At 41.4% G+C, this 20,114-nt stretch overlaps 1 protein-coding gene across 1 annotated transcript in view; it reads right to left on the minus strand.

Moving 5' to 3' along the window:
• PTPRG (protein tyrosine phosphatase receptor type G) overlaps positions 1-20,114 on the minus strand; it is a 405,417-nt gene that overhangs the window by 299,538 nt on the left and 85,765 nt on the right. The window contains exon 2 of the mRNA XM_030502207.1: positions 16,252-16,356. Within this exon, the coding sequence (XP_030358067.1) occupies positions 16,252-16,356 (105 nt within the window). The remainder of the gene's footprint in view (positions 1-16,251; positions 16,357-20,114) is intronic.

Below are 20,114 nucleotides of genomic sequence, written 5' to 3' on the forward strand. Positions count from 1 at the left end.
CAGCCTCCAGGCAGGTAGCTCGCTTGAGAAACACCTCTCAGAGGCAATGGCTGGCAGAACACAGATTGTTTCCAGTACTTTGGGTTTAAAACCATACAGGAACAGCATTTAGAGTTTCACTGATTATAAATAATTTTCCCTTCATTTAGGGAGACAATGTCTTTGCATCAAGATAATGAGAGCTGGTGTCTAAGAAGTCAGCAATACATCCTTTGTGAAAGCCAGTCTTGGGCAGAAAGGACACAATTAGTCAAAAAAGTGTTTGCAGGAGAGACTGAGCAGTGTAACTGGCTGGAGGTCTCTGCCTTGGTACAGATATTTAAGGAAGAAAGATGTGTGGAGTCAAGGAAACCGAGTATTGATGAGAGCGGATAATGAGACCCAAGTCTACCACCTTTAGCTGAAGACTGACCTAGGCTGAAAAGAAGCATAAAGCAGAACTGCTGTGTGTTGGGAAATTGAGGTCACCTCAGCTGATTCTGCTAAGCATCCTCATCTCGGAAGACATCAATAAGGCTCAGGAGGCCCACATGAAGTCTGACCTGTCTCCTTTCTAGATATGAAACCTCTGAGTATGACACGGGCCTTCTGATGGGGTTATGTAGGTGACACCTAGACTGCATGCTGTACAGAGAAAGGGTTCTCACACCCATTCTTTCTTCTTCCAGACTTGGCAAAAATGCTGCTGCTTATAAAAGCAAGCATCTGAACAGGTGCTCCCTGCTTCGCACCATCACTGCTCTCCCAGCACGGGTACATTCAGCCGGCAGCACACATATTATTTATTCATGCAAACACTCACCTGCAAGGGGTCACAGAAGTCATGGTCCTACACAAATAATATGAGACTGTGCCTGTATATGGCCTTTGGCATAAGGGGGTGTATTTGCTCTCCCCAGACAAGCCAGGCGATGTTGATAAGGCTTTTCCAAGGACAATAGGAAGATTGGGTTTTTCTATTCTGATTTTTTAAACACCTGAACTATACAAAACCTCAAGAGTGATTTAACAAACAGTGGGTTTCTAAGAGCCTGGCAGTGCCTAAGAAAAGCTTTTAGATAAAGGTATTAAAGTTCAGTGATTTGCAAAATATGGATAGGTTATTCTGACCTACACTTCTGCAAGGGAGCTGCACAGTATTTCAGAATTTAAAATTAAAAACAAACAAAAAACCCCAACAAACACATCCCAAATCTATTGCAACATCTTATTAAAAAAGGCTAAAGAGTTGTGAACACAAAAGCAGTCCTGCCCCGCCTGAAGAACCATCCAACTCTTCCCTCTTCCTCAGATGCAGCACTAAGAGGCAGGTAGCATCCTCCTGCCAGCTCTGCAGCCTCAATAAATACTGCACTGTGAGAATAACAGTTCCTGCTCCAACTAGTTAGAGCCTCACTGATTAGAAAATGCACAAAGCACCTGCTGCCCTGGGTGGCTCAGACACACGTGCTATCACGTACAGAAGTAGCCTGCAGATGAAGCACATCCACAAACCCTGGTTTTGATTCTAGTCTCGGCTTTCTCAGTCTTCTGGATGGCTCGAGACAGATAATGGCTTTCATTTCCCCCTTACAATGGTGGGGCAATAGTCTCTGGCCTTACAAAAGTGTTACCAGTAATGACATCTCAGACATTCCCTCAATGAAGTCAAAATTAAACATAAGAAACTCACAAGCCACTGTGAGCTCAGTTTGATTTTTATGGCCCAGACTCTACCTGAAGGTTTGATGGTAAGAGACAAACATTTTCCTTGCGAAGCAGCACACTGGAAATAGAAGCAATGGATGCACTAAAGATCTTCTAAAAACATTATCGTGTTCTGGGTTAATCAGGTCCATACAATTTGGAACAAAATTAATCATCTAGGACTGTAGTAATACAGTCTCACTTGGAGGCTGCATCTCTGCTTGGCATAGGCCCAGGCATGCACGCTATGTCAAACTGCTCAAAAACCATGGGGAAGAAACAGAAATAGTCATGTTCCCTACCCAAGTGCCTCGGGCATTCTCTCCATCACACCAAACAAGGAGACACAACATCTCCCATCACAACTTTGCTGGATTTAGTGCAGGTACAAGACATTTTTTCTGTGCTCTTTAAGTCATGTGGGAACTAAGAGTTTCATTACAATAAAATAGCGAATTTCTCTCATAATTACCTTTATTTGCTCTTAGGTTTTGTTCCCAAAAGGCACACTAGATACTAAAATAGATAAGACTGGTCTAAAATAAAACATTAACATTAATGACTAATTTTCTCATTGACAGTGAAACAAATGAAAACTGAAGCTAAACAGTAATGACTCTTCTGTAAAACTTCTAGTAAATTAATACTGGTGCTGTTAATGGCTATTAATTCTAGCTTAGTTATAATTTGTGGTATGGGCAGGTGTACTTTTCACCAAAAATACATCAAACTCAGACATGCTCTGTTTCCTATTAATGTCATCTCTCAGAGCTGGGAGCACACACAGACTGGAGGCATCTGTTACACACTGAACAGGGCACTGCATGCTTCTCCGGTTCAGGCAGCCAGTGCACAGGGGTAGGCTGCTGAGGAGGAAAAAAAAACATTTGAGTCACTGTGCCTCTTATCCCCTTTCAGCTCCACTGAGGATGCCGGAACGCCCTTGCCTTTGCATGTCAGGGACATCAGGAGGATGAGACCGCTGTTATCTTACTGGTAACAAAATACTTGGAAGCAGAGGAGAGAGGAATACTCCTGCCTTCTTCCTTTCTTCTTCTCATCATGATCAGGACTAGACATAGGCTAGTCCCAGCTCTACACAGTAATTTAAAATCAATATAATCACAATGAACTTTGTCACCTCTGTTTCAGCTGAGTAGGTTTTTCATTTGGGTCCCTTGCCATTTTTCTCCCTGAAAATAAGTTCTTCAGTCTCTAGTCTGCCTTGAAATGAAATAAAGCCATCCTTGGCTTCAACACAGCACGTAAGCAGTCCCTCAAGAAATGCAAGACAGAGCAAACTTCCATCCTCTGGACATCCCTACATTCAAACACAAAGATTTTTATTAAATATTTAGGACTCAAATATTTATATCCAGTCAATTAAACTGAGCATTACCTGTCCTCCAGGGAATTCTTACCCTCCCTCAGCAGAGAGGACCAATTGCATTTCCTATACTCACTTAATAACACAGCAACGCCTAAGGCTATAAAGAAATCCTTCCCACTAGATACAAAGACCTTAGAAGCAAACATACAAATCTAGTACAAAAAGAAGATAAAAGATCTTGTTGCCAGCCAACACAAATGACCCAAGGAGCTTACAGTGTAAGCTCCAACAGACAGTAAAATGTGTGGGGAAAAAAGGTGAACAGAAGACGTTTCCTACAGAGTAATGCCCCAGGAAAGGAACAGCTACTAGTACCAGAAGATCCTACCACCAGAGCATCACTGTAGGTCCTAGTGGGAGGATTTAAAGCCAGCGTTTTGTACAGAAGAGATCACCAGCTAGACTTTGTTAATTGTGTTATCATGCTCACTAATTCATACATCTCTCCTACAGCAAAACCTTTTTATTACAGAATTTCAAAAACCAATACTTGAATTTTAAACTTTAATATGAACTTACATTTTAAAACATTAAATTACCTAGCGAAGCAGACACGAATGTGAAAAAAGGCCATTTCCTCCATCATTTCATTAAATTTGAAAGTACTTATTTATTTTAATAAGTCAAGATGTCCATATACCAGGAAATTAACATCAAAGAATGTTAAATATGCCCAGTATCACTTAAAAGCCTATGGAGTATTATGCATTTTCAAAAATAGCCTAACTCAGCAAAACTACTTTCCCAGCAGTTACTTTTTATTACAGTTTCCAATAGTACTTTGGGGGGAAAAAAGCTGAAAATATTTACTGTACTCTGCCCTCCAGTTCACACAGAAATCACAAGATGCAATGTCAAATCACATGTCCAGGCACCACAACACAACCACCTGCCCTAATGTAATGTCTTCTGTTAATGCCAAATAGATGGTTGTATACCATGCGCTCCCCAAGGGCTTCTGTGCAGACCTCCTTCACTGGCACGTATCATCAAGACAGTGGATGGTCTTGATGAAACAAGGCCACCAGAAAGAAAAACCTCAACATCTGAACAGTTATACACAGCACATCAGGACAGAATTGTGACTAGTATTTTGACCACTTGAACTACCCAGACATTCTCCAGTCTTAAGAACCCATCTGCTGAAGTTACAGGGACTTCCATGCAGAAGCAAGACTTAACTGGCAGGTATTCTGAAAAGCTACTCACGAGAGCTTGCAGTTCTGAACAGGGGCCCGTAATGGATTAGCCTACTTTCCCAAGGAAACAAGCTTATGCATTTGAACCTTCTATTGCGCCTGGTCTACCAATTCCCCTTTCCTCCCCCTCCACTTTGGAACCTGCTGGCTAACTGACCAGATCTGAGGGAAGTGAGTGATACACATAGCCACCAGTTTTGTGAAGCACAAGCATCAACACAGGGAACTGAGGCAGGAAGCACTACTGAAAGAGCACTACCGAAGCCCAAAGCTTGGCCTTGGAGACTTCTCACAGGAATATGAAGCACTTAGCTGTGCATAGAGCTACACAGTTCTAGCGTTTTTAACAGCAGAGAAAGGGAAGGCTCTTAGTACCTTCTCCAGCTCATAGTCCTCACCTCGTTACACCCTGCTTCAGCCACTCATGCATTTAATACTAAGCCATTTCTCAGACGGCTTGTACAAATTTAAAAATAGAGGTAACTTCTCTGTGTTTGCACTGAGAGCAATTAAGCCCTGCTAACAGCTGGGGAGCTCTTGCGCAATATAAACAATAACTGAACTACATACACCCAACCCTTCTATACAGAAGTCACATCCAATTCTCTCTGCAAGCTTCACATACCAAATCCCCTTCATCAGAGATCAGCATGTGATTATACTGTATCATGTATGTAAGTGTCTCAATTTCAAGTCTCCAGCAACAGAAATATAAATTAAAAGCCTGATGTGAAGTGCCACTGAAGCTTCCAAGTTGGAATCTATCTGAAAAGTTCACGTCACCTCTGGTTAGGAGCAGACTAGCATGTGGCATGTAAAATGGCTTTTCATGCCCCAAGGGGCCAGAAGGCTTCAGCAGCAGCCTGAGACACACCACCACACCTCGGGAGCCAAAGACAGCATGTAATACTGAACGTGATCTATCTAAACTCTCCATGACTTCACCACCATCATCACCTCAGGGTATGTCTTATTTCTGTACTTGACAATTATATCCACACAAACACAAAGAACAATTCAGTTCTGAGAGCATCCACTTACTGGTTGGTTTGTACAGAAGCTCAGCACATGGGATTGACCCCAGTGCTGAAGGTCCACATGATGTGGAATACAGCAAAGGAGTCCTGAGAGGTCCTGATCCAGCATGGTGCAAAAGCACGTGATTGACATTTATGGGACCTTCATCACCACAGTTATAGCTGTGTGTGTATTACAGGCGTGTTGGGAAAGAGACAGGAGACGTTTGTTTCACTGTTCCACATAGGAAAAGCAACAGAAACTGCAGTCCACATGCCAATACTCATTACCTTCAGGCATTCAATTGCAGGGACGTCTCCTCTTTTGTTCATTTCTGAGGAAATTTATATACCAAGACAGTTTGGAAAGTCTCGGAAGTGAGTCAGTAATCAAGAAGCCCATGTGAAACAGTTCCTCCTGAGCTTTCTGGCAGCTGGACAACTTAGATGTTGGCCCAAATGCTCTCATTACAGCAAGGTAAAAAAAGGCAGTACAGGCCAGCATCAGGAACCCCAGTTCATCCCTCCGCTCAGCCACACGTGAGACACAGCACCCAACCTCTCTGTGACATTCTGGTCTTTACGACAGTGACTACAACATGACTTCATAGCAGCTATGCTAGGATAGATGTGCATCAGCGTACATGCCTGCAAGGCTGTTATCCCATAGCAGTGTGGGGCAAACATGCATGAAGTAAGAGTGCATGCAAAGAGAAAAGTAGGGAAGGAAGGGTTTACTTCAACCACGGGTAGGACAGACTGGCTTAGGTTAAACTTGCCAGTAGTGTTTGGAAGACAACAGGCAGGATTTTCTTTGAGATGGAGAAAGACAAGGTCTAATACTCGTGGCAGCAAAGACTCCTTTGGTGGAAGAGCTGCTTGCTGGTCAAGTCAGTCTACCTAAGTATTTTTAACTGAGTTGCATATCTCTAAAGTACCTCACCGTACCGAGGGTTCAAACATAAGGACTCCGAGTCAGTGATGCCCACCAGTCCTTATCATGGCAGCACTAGATGGAACCTTCTTATCTTTTCAACAGGAACATAGGGTTCCTAATTCTTCATGAACAAAATCAGTCATCTCACTAACTGTCCTTATCATCCCATTATCACCGTCAGCCCGCAGTCCCACTCACCTCACAACTTGGCAGTGTCAAGAGATGGGAGTGGGTGAGAACACATACTTAGGAAACATCCATTCAGGGTTCAATTGAATTAAACCCACTTGCTTTCCCAGCTCTACAAAAACAGAAGCTTGAGACTCGGGTTCTCAGTACAGCTTGACATTACTTTTACACCGCAGAGCGACATACCTCTCCAGTAAATCATCCCAGTGCCAATAGCCTCCCCCAGATAGGAAGGCTACAGAGATGACCCTTAAGAGTTCAGAGGAGACTTAAAAACATTTCCAGAAAATCACTCAAGTGCTGTTTAAAGATGTAATTTATATGCACAGCTCTGCACTCCATTGCAGGATTTCATATTTATTTAATTTGATGGTTAAAAGTGTGCCCATCCGACTCTTCGGGCACACAAAGTCTGTAATAAAAAACTTTGTAATTTAAAGCCAAACGTTCAGTGCATTGAATAGGAAAAGAATGTCTTATGACTCAAGCCCAACACTGTCCCAACCCCAGTGGAAAAAACTGAGAGCTTCTCAAAAGCTTCTCAAAAGCTTCTCAAAAACCAAACAGACCGAGAGCTTCCACAAAGCAGCCAGCACAGGGAGAAGTTCAGTTTGCTGCTGGAGGAAGAATTAAGCTCCACAGCTGGATCACCTCCAGGAAGGCCTCCTGTAAGCTCAGGAGCTATGGACATGGTGCCCCCCAAAAAGAGGCAGTCTCCAAAGCAACCAAGATCTCTTCAATTAGCATTTGATGAGGTTCATGTGTGGCGTAAGAAACAGTGCACAGCACTGGGACTCCGGCTGCTTTTCCAACTCTGCTGTATGCTGGTGGGGTACATCAAAGTTACTTCAACTGCCCTGTCCTTCAGTTCCCACCACGTAAACACGCCTACCTCAGAGATATTATAAGAATCAGAACACCCTCAACTGCCAAGTACTCATACTGCAGTACCAACGAACACCTCAGAACACACAAAGATGAGACTCTCTTTAATTCTGCCTTTCCCTAATAGGGATGTGATGTTCAACATAGAAGAAATGCATGGCACCTCCACCCACCTACAAGGTGCTGCTGGAAATGCCCTGCCAGCACCCAGCAGCCCACCGCGGCACTGCCTCTGCTCACGCTTCCCTTGGCAAGAGAATCCAGTGGGGCAGACATACTCCTCTGACAGGCAGGGGCTGCTTTTTCGAGGCTCATAATGATTTAAAACTGCAAGTCTTCAATGCCACATTCTGCAAGATGGAGACACTTTCCGAGAATCAGGAGAGATGGGGCAATTCCTGGGGCAGAGATACTGGAAAGAAGAACATCTTCTGAACACCAACTGGAATGACACAAAGCAGCCATCTGACATTGCAGAAAATAATAGATAAAATTCTACATCTACTGCATCAACTGCAGTATTGGCCTTGCTCAGGCTTTTCGTACAAAGGCTCCACTTATATCCTGCAACTAGAATTCTGATTCATTCCTTGATTATTTCATGCTTGGACTATTGCAATAATGTTTGTGCCAAGCTACTTTTTTTTATCCACACACTACAAGGCTATTCAGAGCTTCCCTGCTTGCTTTGTTTCTCCCTGCAGTATCCGTGCTGTTCACATACTTTTTTCCCCATTGTTATTCTCTTATATGCATTTGGTTACATAGGAAATCAAGATTGGAAGTTGAATGTATTACTGCAATCATTCAGGAACCTCAAGGCAACAGCAGACTCCAACCTTCTGTGTATTCTCCAGTCCATTTACTGAGCTTGTACCACAGCTGCTACCCAAATACTCCATCCTTCTTTTGTATGTTTAAAATACAGGCATTTCACATGTTTTTATGTCTAAAGAGCTTGAAATATTTCATACCATTTCCTATTTCAATGTCTAAAAATCAGCTAAATTGACAACTTCTTGCTGCAATTCAGCACACTTTCAGTTTCATGAAACAGTGCTCTTGTTGTTATCATTCCACAGGCTTTCTACAAATGTCCCAGTGTTCGCATTGAAACAAAATGCAACAAAAAGCACAGTACATTTAAAGAAGTGATAGGTCCCCCCTCCCCAGCAAAAGCAGCTCTTTGTGCTTCCTCATTTCAGCACAGATAGCCAGAGCTGTGATTGCAGCAGCGCAAAGTAAAAACACTTTGATGTAGTATTGGAACAACCGTATCTGAAGCTCTGAAGATTTCATCTAACATCTGTTGTAGTTATTTCATACTTTTGTGCTGTGGTAGGGAAAAATTTCATGAGAGAATGAAAGTTGAGGGAACATCTTGTTCTTTGCACCTCTTATATTTAAGCTTCTCAAAGCTGTTTATCTGCCAATGGCCTATCTACTCAATAACAGTAAAGAAAAAATTCAGAGCATTCAAAAAATCTGAGATTTGCTCTAATGTATTTAAGGTACAAAAACCAAATCAACTTCCTGAAAGAATCCTGCCAAAAGAAAAAAAAAGTAATTTCTCCATAATTGCGTCCAACATTTACAAATTCAGTCAACCATTGCATTATAGACTGGATACCAGCATTGACTGTGACAGTACTTGGAACAAACTGTAAGCGTGGCACACACGAAAAGGAAGCAAGAAGAGAGAGTAAACAGTATTAATGGTATTCAATAAGGAAATCGTGTCTGTGTCTAAGTAGGAACTAAATTACTATCTGAGGTTTTCTTAGCAGATTATTTAGAAACTTGCCAACAGACAAACAAAGTAAATGACAAGACTCTCAATCAGAGCTGTGTTCCCCAGCAATATGGCTTAGTAAAAATGATACAGACTATTTGGACTGCTTCCGGCAAGGCTGGCTCTCCTTAGAGGACTGCTAATGTTAAATGCTCAACACAAACATGTGATTATGAATTCTTTATTCACGCTAGCTTGTGGTTAGGAAGATATATCCTGTTCTCAGGGATACGGACTTGAAAACTTGTTTCTTCGTTCTCATAAGAAAAACAAAAGATAGTATTTTGTATTTGGTACTTCACAAACAGAATAGCTAAAGACAGATAAAAAGCATTCTCCTTGACATCCTCCTAGTAAGTGCACATTTTGATACAGACTCTGCAAACAAGGATGCACATTTGTACAATGCCTTGCTCATGGACATGGAGACTCATGACCCAGTACTGTCAGATACAAATAATCAAAATATACAGATGGTATTTCCTCCTTATTTGAGAAAACACACAGCAGTACAGTACTATAGCTGTGCACATTAAAAATCAGGGTTCACGCTTAGAGAGTAGCAGCAAATTCTCAAGCTATGGTTTTCCATGTTTCTCTTAGGAAACTGTGTGGCATCGATTTCTGGAACAACTGCTACTCTAATAAGATTGCACATGGAAATGAATGCATCACAGCTGGTTTCAGCAGGGTTCAGTGAAGACTACCATTCATCTCTGATGAACACAAATGAAATATTCAAAACTTAGTTTACTGATCAGATATTAATGGGAATATTTTTCCTAGTTCTCTTATCTTGGTTCTTCTTTAGAAAGTCAGCTTAGAAGAGTGAGGAAAGGAGCCAGAACCTGCCCATTTTGGCCATCCTGCATTGAACGGAGATGAGCGCTCTTACAGTGGAACTTTAACCGTGCACGCAGGATGCCAGAGTTTTGGTCAATATTAAGATTTATTATTCTAGGGGACAGAAAGAGTAAAATACTGACTGCAGCAAGTAGGCCATTAGTTACCTCTCAGTTCAATAAGTCTTGATGCTTTCCTTACTATGTGCTGATTATTTCCTGTCCAATTCACATTAGCAGCTTATTTAATGAGAACAATCTAAGCAAAGAGAGAGAAATTCACACATTTACAAAGGACATCAGCGAGTTACATTTCATCACAGTTAACACCATTTGCTATCCTTTCAGGAAATAACCTTTACTGATCTTTCCTGTTTTAATTCTAGCAATTGCTTTTTGAGAGGAACACTCAATTCTTATATTCACCACCAATTATATTTTAAATAATAGGATCTTAAAGGACAGCAATATCTGCTTAAGTGTTGTAGGACAAAGCATTCACACACTGATAGTGTCCACTTGGGTGACAGCATGGCCACAGTTCATATTCTTAATGGACACTTTTCCCCACTGACAGGGTCATCCCTACTCCTGTGAAGCCTACTTTTCTTCTATTAACTTCTACTAATGTTCATGGTAGTTGCACAGAATCTTGGAAAGAAAAGATCCAACATTTTAGACAGAAAAAACATCAGAAAGGACATGCATAAAGAACAGAAGCATCGTAAGTAGTGCTAATAATTTCACACAGAAAATAGGAGATCAAAGGTACAAAGAGGAAAGAGATGCCTTGAATACTCTGTAAGATTAAAGAGAAAAAACAACTGTATGCATTTTCTACATAGGGTTCTCTTCACAAAGCCATAGTTGAACAAGTAAAAAGAACATGTATACATCCTTGGCCAGTGTCTGCTTTTTTGTTCTCTGAGAAGCCCAAATGGTTTTGATTACTTAAAAAGAGAGTATTCCTTGAATGAGCCAGCTGGCAGCAGAGCCACCAAGAGAGCCGGGTACCCCAGTCCCACCAGTGCCAGCATCACAACTCAACTGGGAAACTCCAGTGGCAAAAGCACCATCGCCTACAACATCCTGCCCCAGGACTGTGGGGCCTTCCCATTTCATGCCCATTGATCACGCGTGTTAATACTGGGAAAAATTACACACCGCATCTTTCATCTGAAGACTCAGTTTCCCAATTTGAGGAACAGTAAGGAGCAGTATTTCCCCAGAGCCATTTTTGGCTTTCTGCAGTCTCAGACAATGATTCTCACATTAATTTCACAGAATAGAAAAACAGATATAAGTATAGGCCCTTCAGAGATACTATCATTTAAGATACAAGCATCTGCATCAGCATCTCATACTGTTCTCTCATTCTGAAGTCCTGACCCTCTCATTACCCATTTCTGGGGCTACTACAAGGCAACGAAGGGTCTGCTCGGGTCACTAGCAAAGTGTTCTCAGCACTGACATTTGCAACACTTGAAATTGAAAGACATCTTTAAATGTCTGCAATATTATGCTCTGTGAAGTAGCATACATTACACAAGGGAGGGCCAGTCAGAAAGCCCTGGATCTGGTAGACATTTCAACGGCATATTTCTGTAGCATTTCAGGTTTTGTTTTATTTTGTGTTTGTTTGTTTAAACAGCTTGTATATTTACAAAAATACTTCCACACTTATGGCACCTAAAGTACTGCTTGTTGCTATTACGGGTATTAGAAACATAGTGGTTCTGTGGCAATTATAAGGATGTGCTAAAAATCACTTCAAACTTGTCCATTCAGTGGTTAGTCTAACAGAAAGCTTATTGTGAAAAGACTGCACTGAAGTACATTAGGGATCCACACCTACTTCTTGCTGTGCCTATTCCACATTCCTGTAACACTGCAACTAATGTGGCCAGACACAATTTAGGAAGTCTTTGGCAAACTGTAAGACACGATCATGGAATAAATAGTTTGCCAAAACATACACGAATACACATGCACAGAGAAATCCCCCTAGAAATGTAGTTTGAGCTTCCTGAAAAACCCTAAAAAGAACATCTAGGAGATCTCAGGCTCTGTTCAGTCTTGCAGTTCCTATTTAAAGACAAGTTACTCTTCTGTGTTCAGTGTTTGCTCACTTCTGAATTTGGTTTAAAGAGCTGCTAGTGTGGACTTAATGAAGTTTCTTCTGAAAGGCTGATTGTGTTTTCTTCTGTGTTTTTGACAGAAGCCATTTAAAATGGGCCTTCTTCATTTCATTATCTAGTCTTTATTTTTTGCGGGTTTTATTTCTGAACTGGAATAAATGTTATAGTCAGAATTGTGTCTGTAGACAACAGGCTTATTTTATAAGGCTTAAAAAACCTTTCCTTTACAATCAGACAGTGAAGTGGGAGCTCTGTGGTGCTGCTCTGCAGCTTTGTCTAGGGCACACACAGTATGAGCACTGGAGTCGTAGTTGCAGCGACATTATACAAATGTTACACACATGAAGGTTATCTGACTCCTGATCAATAACTAACATTTATCCTTTCTAAACACTTGTGCCTTAGAGGAGGGATATTACCAGGCAGTGCATGGTAATGCTACAGATCGCTCGCAAAACCATGAAAATTCCCCAGTGGTTAATCCAGCTCCTGAACCATCCACCCTCCATAAAAGCATGGAGCAGCAGAAGGGTTTCCTACAGGCCACAGAGGAATTGCTCTTAAAGCACAGCGTAGGACAGATACATCCTGTGGAAGATAAAGACCTGAGGGCTCCTTGCAATACAGCTGTGCCCTTTTTCCACCCCCAGGCAGGAAAACCACAACTGGCTGTCTGCTTCCAGACCTCTGCACCCTGCCTCAGGATTTATTACAGAACACTTAAGTCCAAAAATACTAACGCTCTGCAAGCAGGCAGGCGCAGCCATAAACTTGAGAGGCCTCTGCCGCTATAAATCAGTGCAGCTCAATTGAAATCAATATAAAGCCATAGTTCAGCCTAATATAGGCTCAACAGACACATGGGCAGGCTGGTCAATATTGGGGTTCAACAGATAGCTGTGCACTGAGATCTGGCAGAAGCTATCCTGGTCTTATTTACTCCCATTGGCAAATTCCCTTAGAAGCAGCATCAGATTCACCAGCACACAGTCTAGCATAACTTTCTTCACTGGCTGTAATTGCTGGGGCTGGGCCAGGAGATGTTGTACAACTAACCAGAGGGGAGCTGGCCTAACCATGTGAGGATAGGGAAGAGAAGCAGCCTACCAGATAATGTCTGTAGAAGAGCTTGGAAACCACTGACAAGGCTAATTGCTTACTGCAGAGTAAAGTTTCTGCTCTCTGTAGGCTCATTTGATGTCAACTTCCCAGTCATGTCCAAAACCCTACCCACAGGACAAACGTCGTTAGTACATAAACTGCTTAGCCAAGCCCTGCTCAGGGTTCCTGGGAAATATTCTGGAGAGCGAAGAAGCAAGGAGAAAGAAACAGATAACATGATCATCCTCCTCACTGTGCTCAGCTAGAAACAAACATCTGTCTGGCATCTGGGCTCTGCTACTCACCATTTATTCCCATCTTCGACCTAAACACAGAAGCTTGGCATTTTCATTACCTCTGGTGCCCTCAGTGAGCAAATAGGGGGAAAAAAAATCAGATAAGGACGGCTGAACTGGCTGAAATTCCCACATGGGGCTGGAAGGAACCAAGTGAGGGGAGGAAAGAGAAACCCTTACATACAAAAAGCCATGACAAAGCAGCAGCCTGTAGAAACATCTAATTTCTAACAGAGCATGGGTTCCTTTCCCCACCTAATTGCTCATCTTAATTTCCTCCCTTTCTCAGGGAGATGCTGACTGTACTGAGTCTCCTGCAGGACACCGCATCAGCGCTGGAAAATTCCTTTAGAAATAACTCTTTCCCAACACACTACTTGCCTCTCTGTTTTCCCTCTCAGACAGAACCCAAATCGTTGCCTACATCTCAGCATTCACAGTCAGCACATTGCCTTGCTCTCCTGCTCCCAGGCCATCCTGTGTGGGGCTCAGTGAGGCAGAGCTGCTCCTCGTTGCAGGCACAGACCACAACGTGGCTCAGGAGGACACCAGATCTCCATCCACTTCCAAGATGGGCTTGCTCAGATGCAGTATATGCACAACCCATACATCCAGGGCATGCAGTACCTAGGCTGTTTACTCACACATGTATCTCATGTCACAGAAACTTTAGTGAAGACCCAAGTTCTGTACCTGGAATACCTGATCCCAAACCACATTCCCACAGAATGGTATTCCAGGTCACTGTTCTAATAGCAGACTGACAAGGCATCGTGAGAAAATAATATTATATCCTCTTCTAGTTTCTTGACAAGTGCTAGTAAATATCTCATTTCCACCTTTTCCATCTCCTAATGTACTCCTTCTATCAGCAATTGTGACAAAAAGTTTCTAATTAGATAGCACTAATCAGGTAGAATGGCATGTGATTGACAGCTGAGAAGTCACTATCTGTTCTCTGAAAAACAGATTGGCTATTTTCCCCCCAGAAGCAGGAGATTTATCAATAGACAAAAGGATGCAAAAACGCCAAAATGTAAGGTATAATTACACATCAGGACTATATATTTTATGTTGACACAAATCTAAAAGGATTCGTGGGTGGTAAAAGCTTTTATGGAGGGGTGAACAAGTGATGTTACTCATAAAGGAAGAATAACGTCACAAAAAAAAGAATAAGGAAAAGTATCTATGCATCAACTGGTGTGCGGTGGGTTTGTGGGGTTTGTTTATTTTGGGGCTGGTTCCCCCCCCCACCTTTATTTTTAAACCAGGACTGGTAAAAAGAAGTCCAGTAATTCAAGCAGAGAGTTTTGACACACATGACAACAGGATAATTCCAATAGTGATCTACCTTCTTTAAAACCATTTTCATTTAACTACCTGAAATGAATATTTCAAATACATTTTTCAGTAACAGAAACAAAACAAACCTGCCAAGTGGCACTTGTAATATTTTACACAGGACGGCAAATAGGAACAGGCCATTCATTCTAACATACAAATTTTCCCTCTATTTGCTTATTTCTACTCTTTATGAATCTGGGGGCTTAAAATCTGAAGAAGTTATTAAGCTGCAATATGGAAGTATATCTTGTGGCAATATTTGTCCATCACAATAATCTCAAAGTTTAACAAAGAGTGATCATTTGTCCTATATGACTAAAATACATAGATTTCTTTTACTTGTGGGACCTCATTTGCAAATGAGATAGCTTATATTCTGAGAACTAATAGAGAAAACTTGTCACATCTGGTATTTTGTTTATTAATGGAAAAAAACCTCTATGCTCATGTATAATCATTGATTTCCAATGAGATTTATGGTCTGCATAAAAGAGAGGAGTTGGCAGTCAAAAAATAACATTCGCCTGTTTATCTGGTATCAGTATTCAGACTTCTTTGAAAGTAATATTTTTCCTTCAGTTAAAACCAGTACTGCACAACATTCCTCTTGGACAAGCACCAAACGTTTGAAATGCATTTCAGACCTTCCAAAACAGCACACACAAATTCATTATGATGTTCAAAATCTTCACAAACACTTTCTCGATATTAGACATTTTTCCAGAGTCAACATAGCCATTAATAAATCCAAGAACTTGAAATCATGTTAACTTCAAATACAGCCCTGATACTTTCTAGACCAGAATCAACTGTCAAACCATATAAAGACATCATTCTGAAGTATATTTTGATTTGGGGCATTTAAAAATTGATCAGATACATCAGGTTTTACATAAGACTTTTATGAGCAGTAGGACAAACAACAAAATACCCACCTATATCCTACCTTCTCAGCATCACACCCTGGTGTGATGCTGCACTGACAGGTCTCAATGTCATCATTACATACTACCACAAATACATGCACACAAAGTAGTAATTGTAAAATATGCATGTTATTTTTTTTTATCTGGATGTATTATATGGATACTTAAGTCTTCCTAGAACCTTGACAGAGTAAGCAAACGGTGAATGTACTGATTGGACAGGGAGAGTAAAGAAAAGTTTGTGGGAATAATCCTTTAAAAGGCTGAGTTAAAAATCTTAAAGATGGCACAGAGGGAGCAGAGTGATAAGGCAAATCCTACAGGTAAATGCAGGAATGCAAGAAAGGAGAGGATGCGTGTAGAGGGAGTTTGTAAGGAAGTCAGCTGAAGAAAATGCATTGTAAAAGTAATTTAAGCTATTTCTAAGCATAGCAGTAACAAGAAGCAAGTAAACAAGTTGATTTGGGGGATATTTCATGTTTCAGTTCTCTGAAGAAGTCAACTCACCCGAGTATGCCCAGTAAGGATCCCCCGAAGCTTTTCGCCTCCGTATCTGCACAGAACTACCATGTCTGTTTTCATGCAGAGAGCCAACATAACCTTCAGTCAGAGCTGCAAAGGGAAGCAGCAGAAATCATTAGGAATGTGATATTTACTCCCTGAAGTTTACATTGTGAAGCTTAAATCTTTGGTAAGCAAAAACTAGAAACTGCGCATTGCTTAAAAAAAAAAAACAAAATCTAATAGGCATGTTCCTCACCCATGAAAACTCATCACCAGAAGATTCACAGGAGAGAGGATTCACTGATGCCATTATTCTGATCTGGCACATGCATGCATAAATCCAGTAACTTCCATAAGGACATTCTGATATACACAAACAAACAATTATGAGCCGTGACTTATGACCAAACTTTCTCTGTCTAGACCCAACAGGCACTTTACTTTGCTAGTGACTACCAAACTACTAGCTGGAATTCAACACAGAAATTATCAAGATCCTTAAAAGAATGATGCAAGCAGGTAGAATATGCTGGTACAGTGTTATCCTGGTTCTCATAACTGCACCTATTTTAAACCACATCTGAAAACCACAAGTACAACAGTTTCACTCAGGACCGAATGAATCTCCTCCATGTACCTGGTTGATTCTATGATTCTATGTACAGCCCTCAGGTCTTTGTAAAATTTCACAAGCTAGAAGGAACTAAATTCATCACCCAAACCAGAAAAGAATGCATCCTACATTGCAACCCAGGATTTTCCTTTCATACATCAATATGTACTTTTTTCCCTGTGGAGAAATGCACAGCTTCCATGAGAACATGGGTTGTTTTGGGGGGTTTATGTACAAAGTTTGCTTATTGCTTCTATGCATCTGACTGAATCAAACTAGAGATGTGTGAATAAATAAATGTCAGTAGAGAGTCTGTAATAAATTCAAGCACCTTCCTCAGAGCATCAAAGCTGAAAACTTCTGTGCTATAATAAATGCACAATAAATGTGAAGAACCAGTAAGCACCAACTGGCTCTGTGGAAATTTAATTCCAACTGATCCCAAACCACTTATTTGATCAGGAAGAAACTAGCTGTGTAATTCAAATTAAAACTTCAGGAAGCCATGTAAAGCACTGCTACCTGTATGGAGTCACCAAGCACTGAAATCCCTTCTATTCCCAGGTCAATTACAGCTGGGCTGAAACAAAGCTTGTAACAGGACTTCATGGAACAGCAAGCACCAGCAACTCAGAATTTGGCTTTCCCTTCAGAAAAGCTCCTGGGTGACAACCCCTTTGTACCACAGTAGCTGTGTCCAAGGGCTGTCCAGCTAAACAACTCTGTAGACAACCTTCATTCTGCAGCGTGGATCCCAGGTTTCTACAGGTTTTGGAATCCTGAAGTGGTAGGAAAAGTCATGCAATCTCAGGAAAGGCATTACAGGTTTGCCCCTGCCAAATTTTCTCTTGTGTGAGCAAAGGTACTAATTGTGAAATTTATTATGAGCCTCTGATTAGAATGACTTTTCCAAGAATTAGAATTCCTTGGCAACTCTCTAAATGTTAATTCACTCCAGGCTGGAAACTAGAAATGCTGGAACACATCATGCTACCAGGATTTGCAGGCAACACTATATCACATACCTTATTTTCATCTTCTGATTTGGACTAATGTGTCTACCAGGTTGGGAGGCAACAGGCACTCAACAGGAAATAATGGGTTAGGGATGTGGAGACCCAAACCTTCTTGAAGGAAAAAAAAACCAAAACCAGACAAAACCAAGAAAACCCGAGCAAAGATCAGAGACCATAAAATCCCAAGGAAGAGAACACAGAAATAACCTGGGTCGGTGGCTGGAAAGGCTATTAGAAAAAGCGGTTTGATTATTCACTTAAATCACATGTGCCGAGAAACAGACCTAAAGTCCCTCCTTATTACAATGTGAAAGACAACAGCAGCTTTCTTCCAAGCATCCTCCTCATAGAGGAGGCAAATAGTTTTGGAATTTTGTGACCCAGAGAACTTTATTTCTGCAGGCAGAAGGAAGATTTTACCCTGCCTCCTCCAAGGAATAAGGTACTTCTGCAGGTATCTGCTCAGTGAGCCCCTCTGTGTGTTTACCATCAGAAGAAAGAAACTATGTCTAAATAATCTATATCTGTTGAAGGCAAAAAGGCTCTAAGTCAGTGCAAAACATCTGAAGTTTTAAAACCCTTTGTACTTCTAGCTTGAACCATCAAAAAGCCACATGGCAACCATGGTATGACTATGAATCATGCCATTGATTTCCAGTATCCTCTGTGCAGAAAACTAAATTATGCTAATCCAAGCCTTTATGAATGCCTAACTTTAATGTGAAATTGAATATTTGCTTCAGTCAGCATCTTAATTATGCAATTAAAAACCTGACATCCTTGTCAAAATATGCACTTTTAGTTTTCTGCATAGACACTCAATAGATTTGTACATTTATCTATACTCATAAATGGTGAAGAGCCACGCTCTACACAGATTCATTTCCACCAAAAAGGCTGTTACAAACCAAGAGGAGAGCTCAAGTATTTGTCAAGAGAACTGTGGGAAGGAACTTGCTGGTTGTACCAGCAAGTATCTTCTGTAGGACTGAAAAAGAAACAAATTGGAACATCCTGTTCTAAATAAAATCCTGCCTCGCTGTTAGGCAGCCCAACATTAATGTCAGCAGTCCCCTTACAAACGTGCGATAATTCAGTAGTCATTAGCAATTTAGAGAAGATGTATGCTTACTGGCGAGCTGCAGGAACTCTGAGAAAAGGATGATAGGTCAAGATCTCCAGGCCATGCTGTGAACTAGAAAGGTAATGGTCTATTCTCTATCAAAAATCATGACACCACCTTCTTCCCTAAGCTAGCTCAGTTCTCCTGCGCATGATGAGGCCATACATTTGTGTGGGGCCACACAAACACTCTGAGAAAACACTGTGGGAACAAATAGCTATTGTTGGCAATATCTTAGACTGGTAAAGTCATCAGGAAATCTCATGGTGCTTTTGTTCTGCAGTGTCAGCTAGGGTCAATGGACTCCTGAAGAGGTGCAAGGTTCAGAACACAGCATACAGTAGCTTTTCAGATAAAAGGTTTGGAAGAGCCAAAGCATTCAGGTAATTTCAAAGAAGAAAGTGCTTCGTATATCAAAACCATCTTATCTTTCAGGCAGAATCCTTACTTCTGCCAGATCTGCGGGGGGTGGGGGATGTACCTTCCAACCAAAACAACATGACACCACCAATGAAAATTTAATAGGCATCTTGGTGCTGCTGAATTTGCTTCTTCCACTGAAAACATTTTGTTCAGCTCCAGCCATTAGAGTGCATTTATTCATTTTTTTGTGAAATGTTCCAATTCCACAGTTTCAAGGGACTCAAACTCAACTGACATTTTCCAGTGTTCCTAATGTCCAGATAAGTTCTGGAGAAAACATTTAAGGAAGTTAAGTTATATGAGCACCAATCACTACAGGTTTTGACAAGTCTCTTTCAGCTGGGAGACAGTTAACAGCTCGAGAACAGGGAGCAGCCAAGTGGTTTCCTGCTCCACTCCTGCAGAACTGGATGCTGGAGAAAAGCCAACAATTAGGCTGGTCCGGCACAGAGCAAACACATGGAAGCTCCCCTCTTCTGGGAGCCCTGGAAAAGTTAGGGAAGTGGAAATCGGGACAATAGGAGCAGCAGGAACATGCTCCAGTAAGGCTCAAAATGGAGCAGCCAAATTAGAGGAGTGGGGTGGATTACAGGTACACACACACACAGAGCAGGAGGCAGCGACAAGGGACAGCAGTAGCCCTTGCCCTGCAGGGTTTCATTTGATACATCACACCAGTGCTGATGACAGA

The sequence above is a fragment of the Strigops habroptila genome, chromosome 11 (assembly GCF_004027225.2).
Source record: "Strigops habroptila isolate Jane chromosome 11, bStrHab1.2.pri, whole genome shotgun sequence".
Lineage (NCBI taxonomy): Eukaryota > Metazoa > Chordata > Aves > Psittaciformes > Psittacidae > Strigops > Strigops habroptila.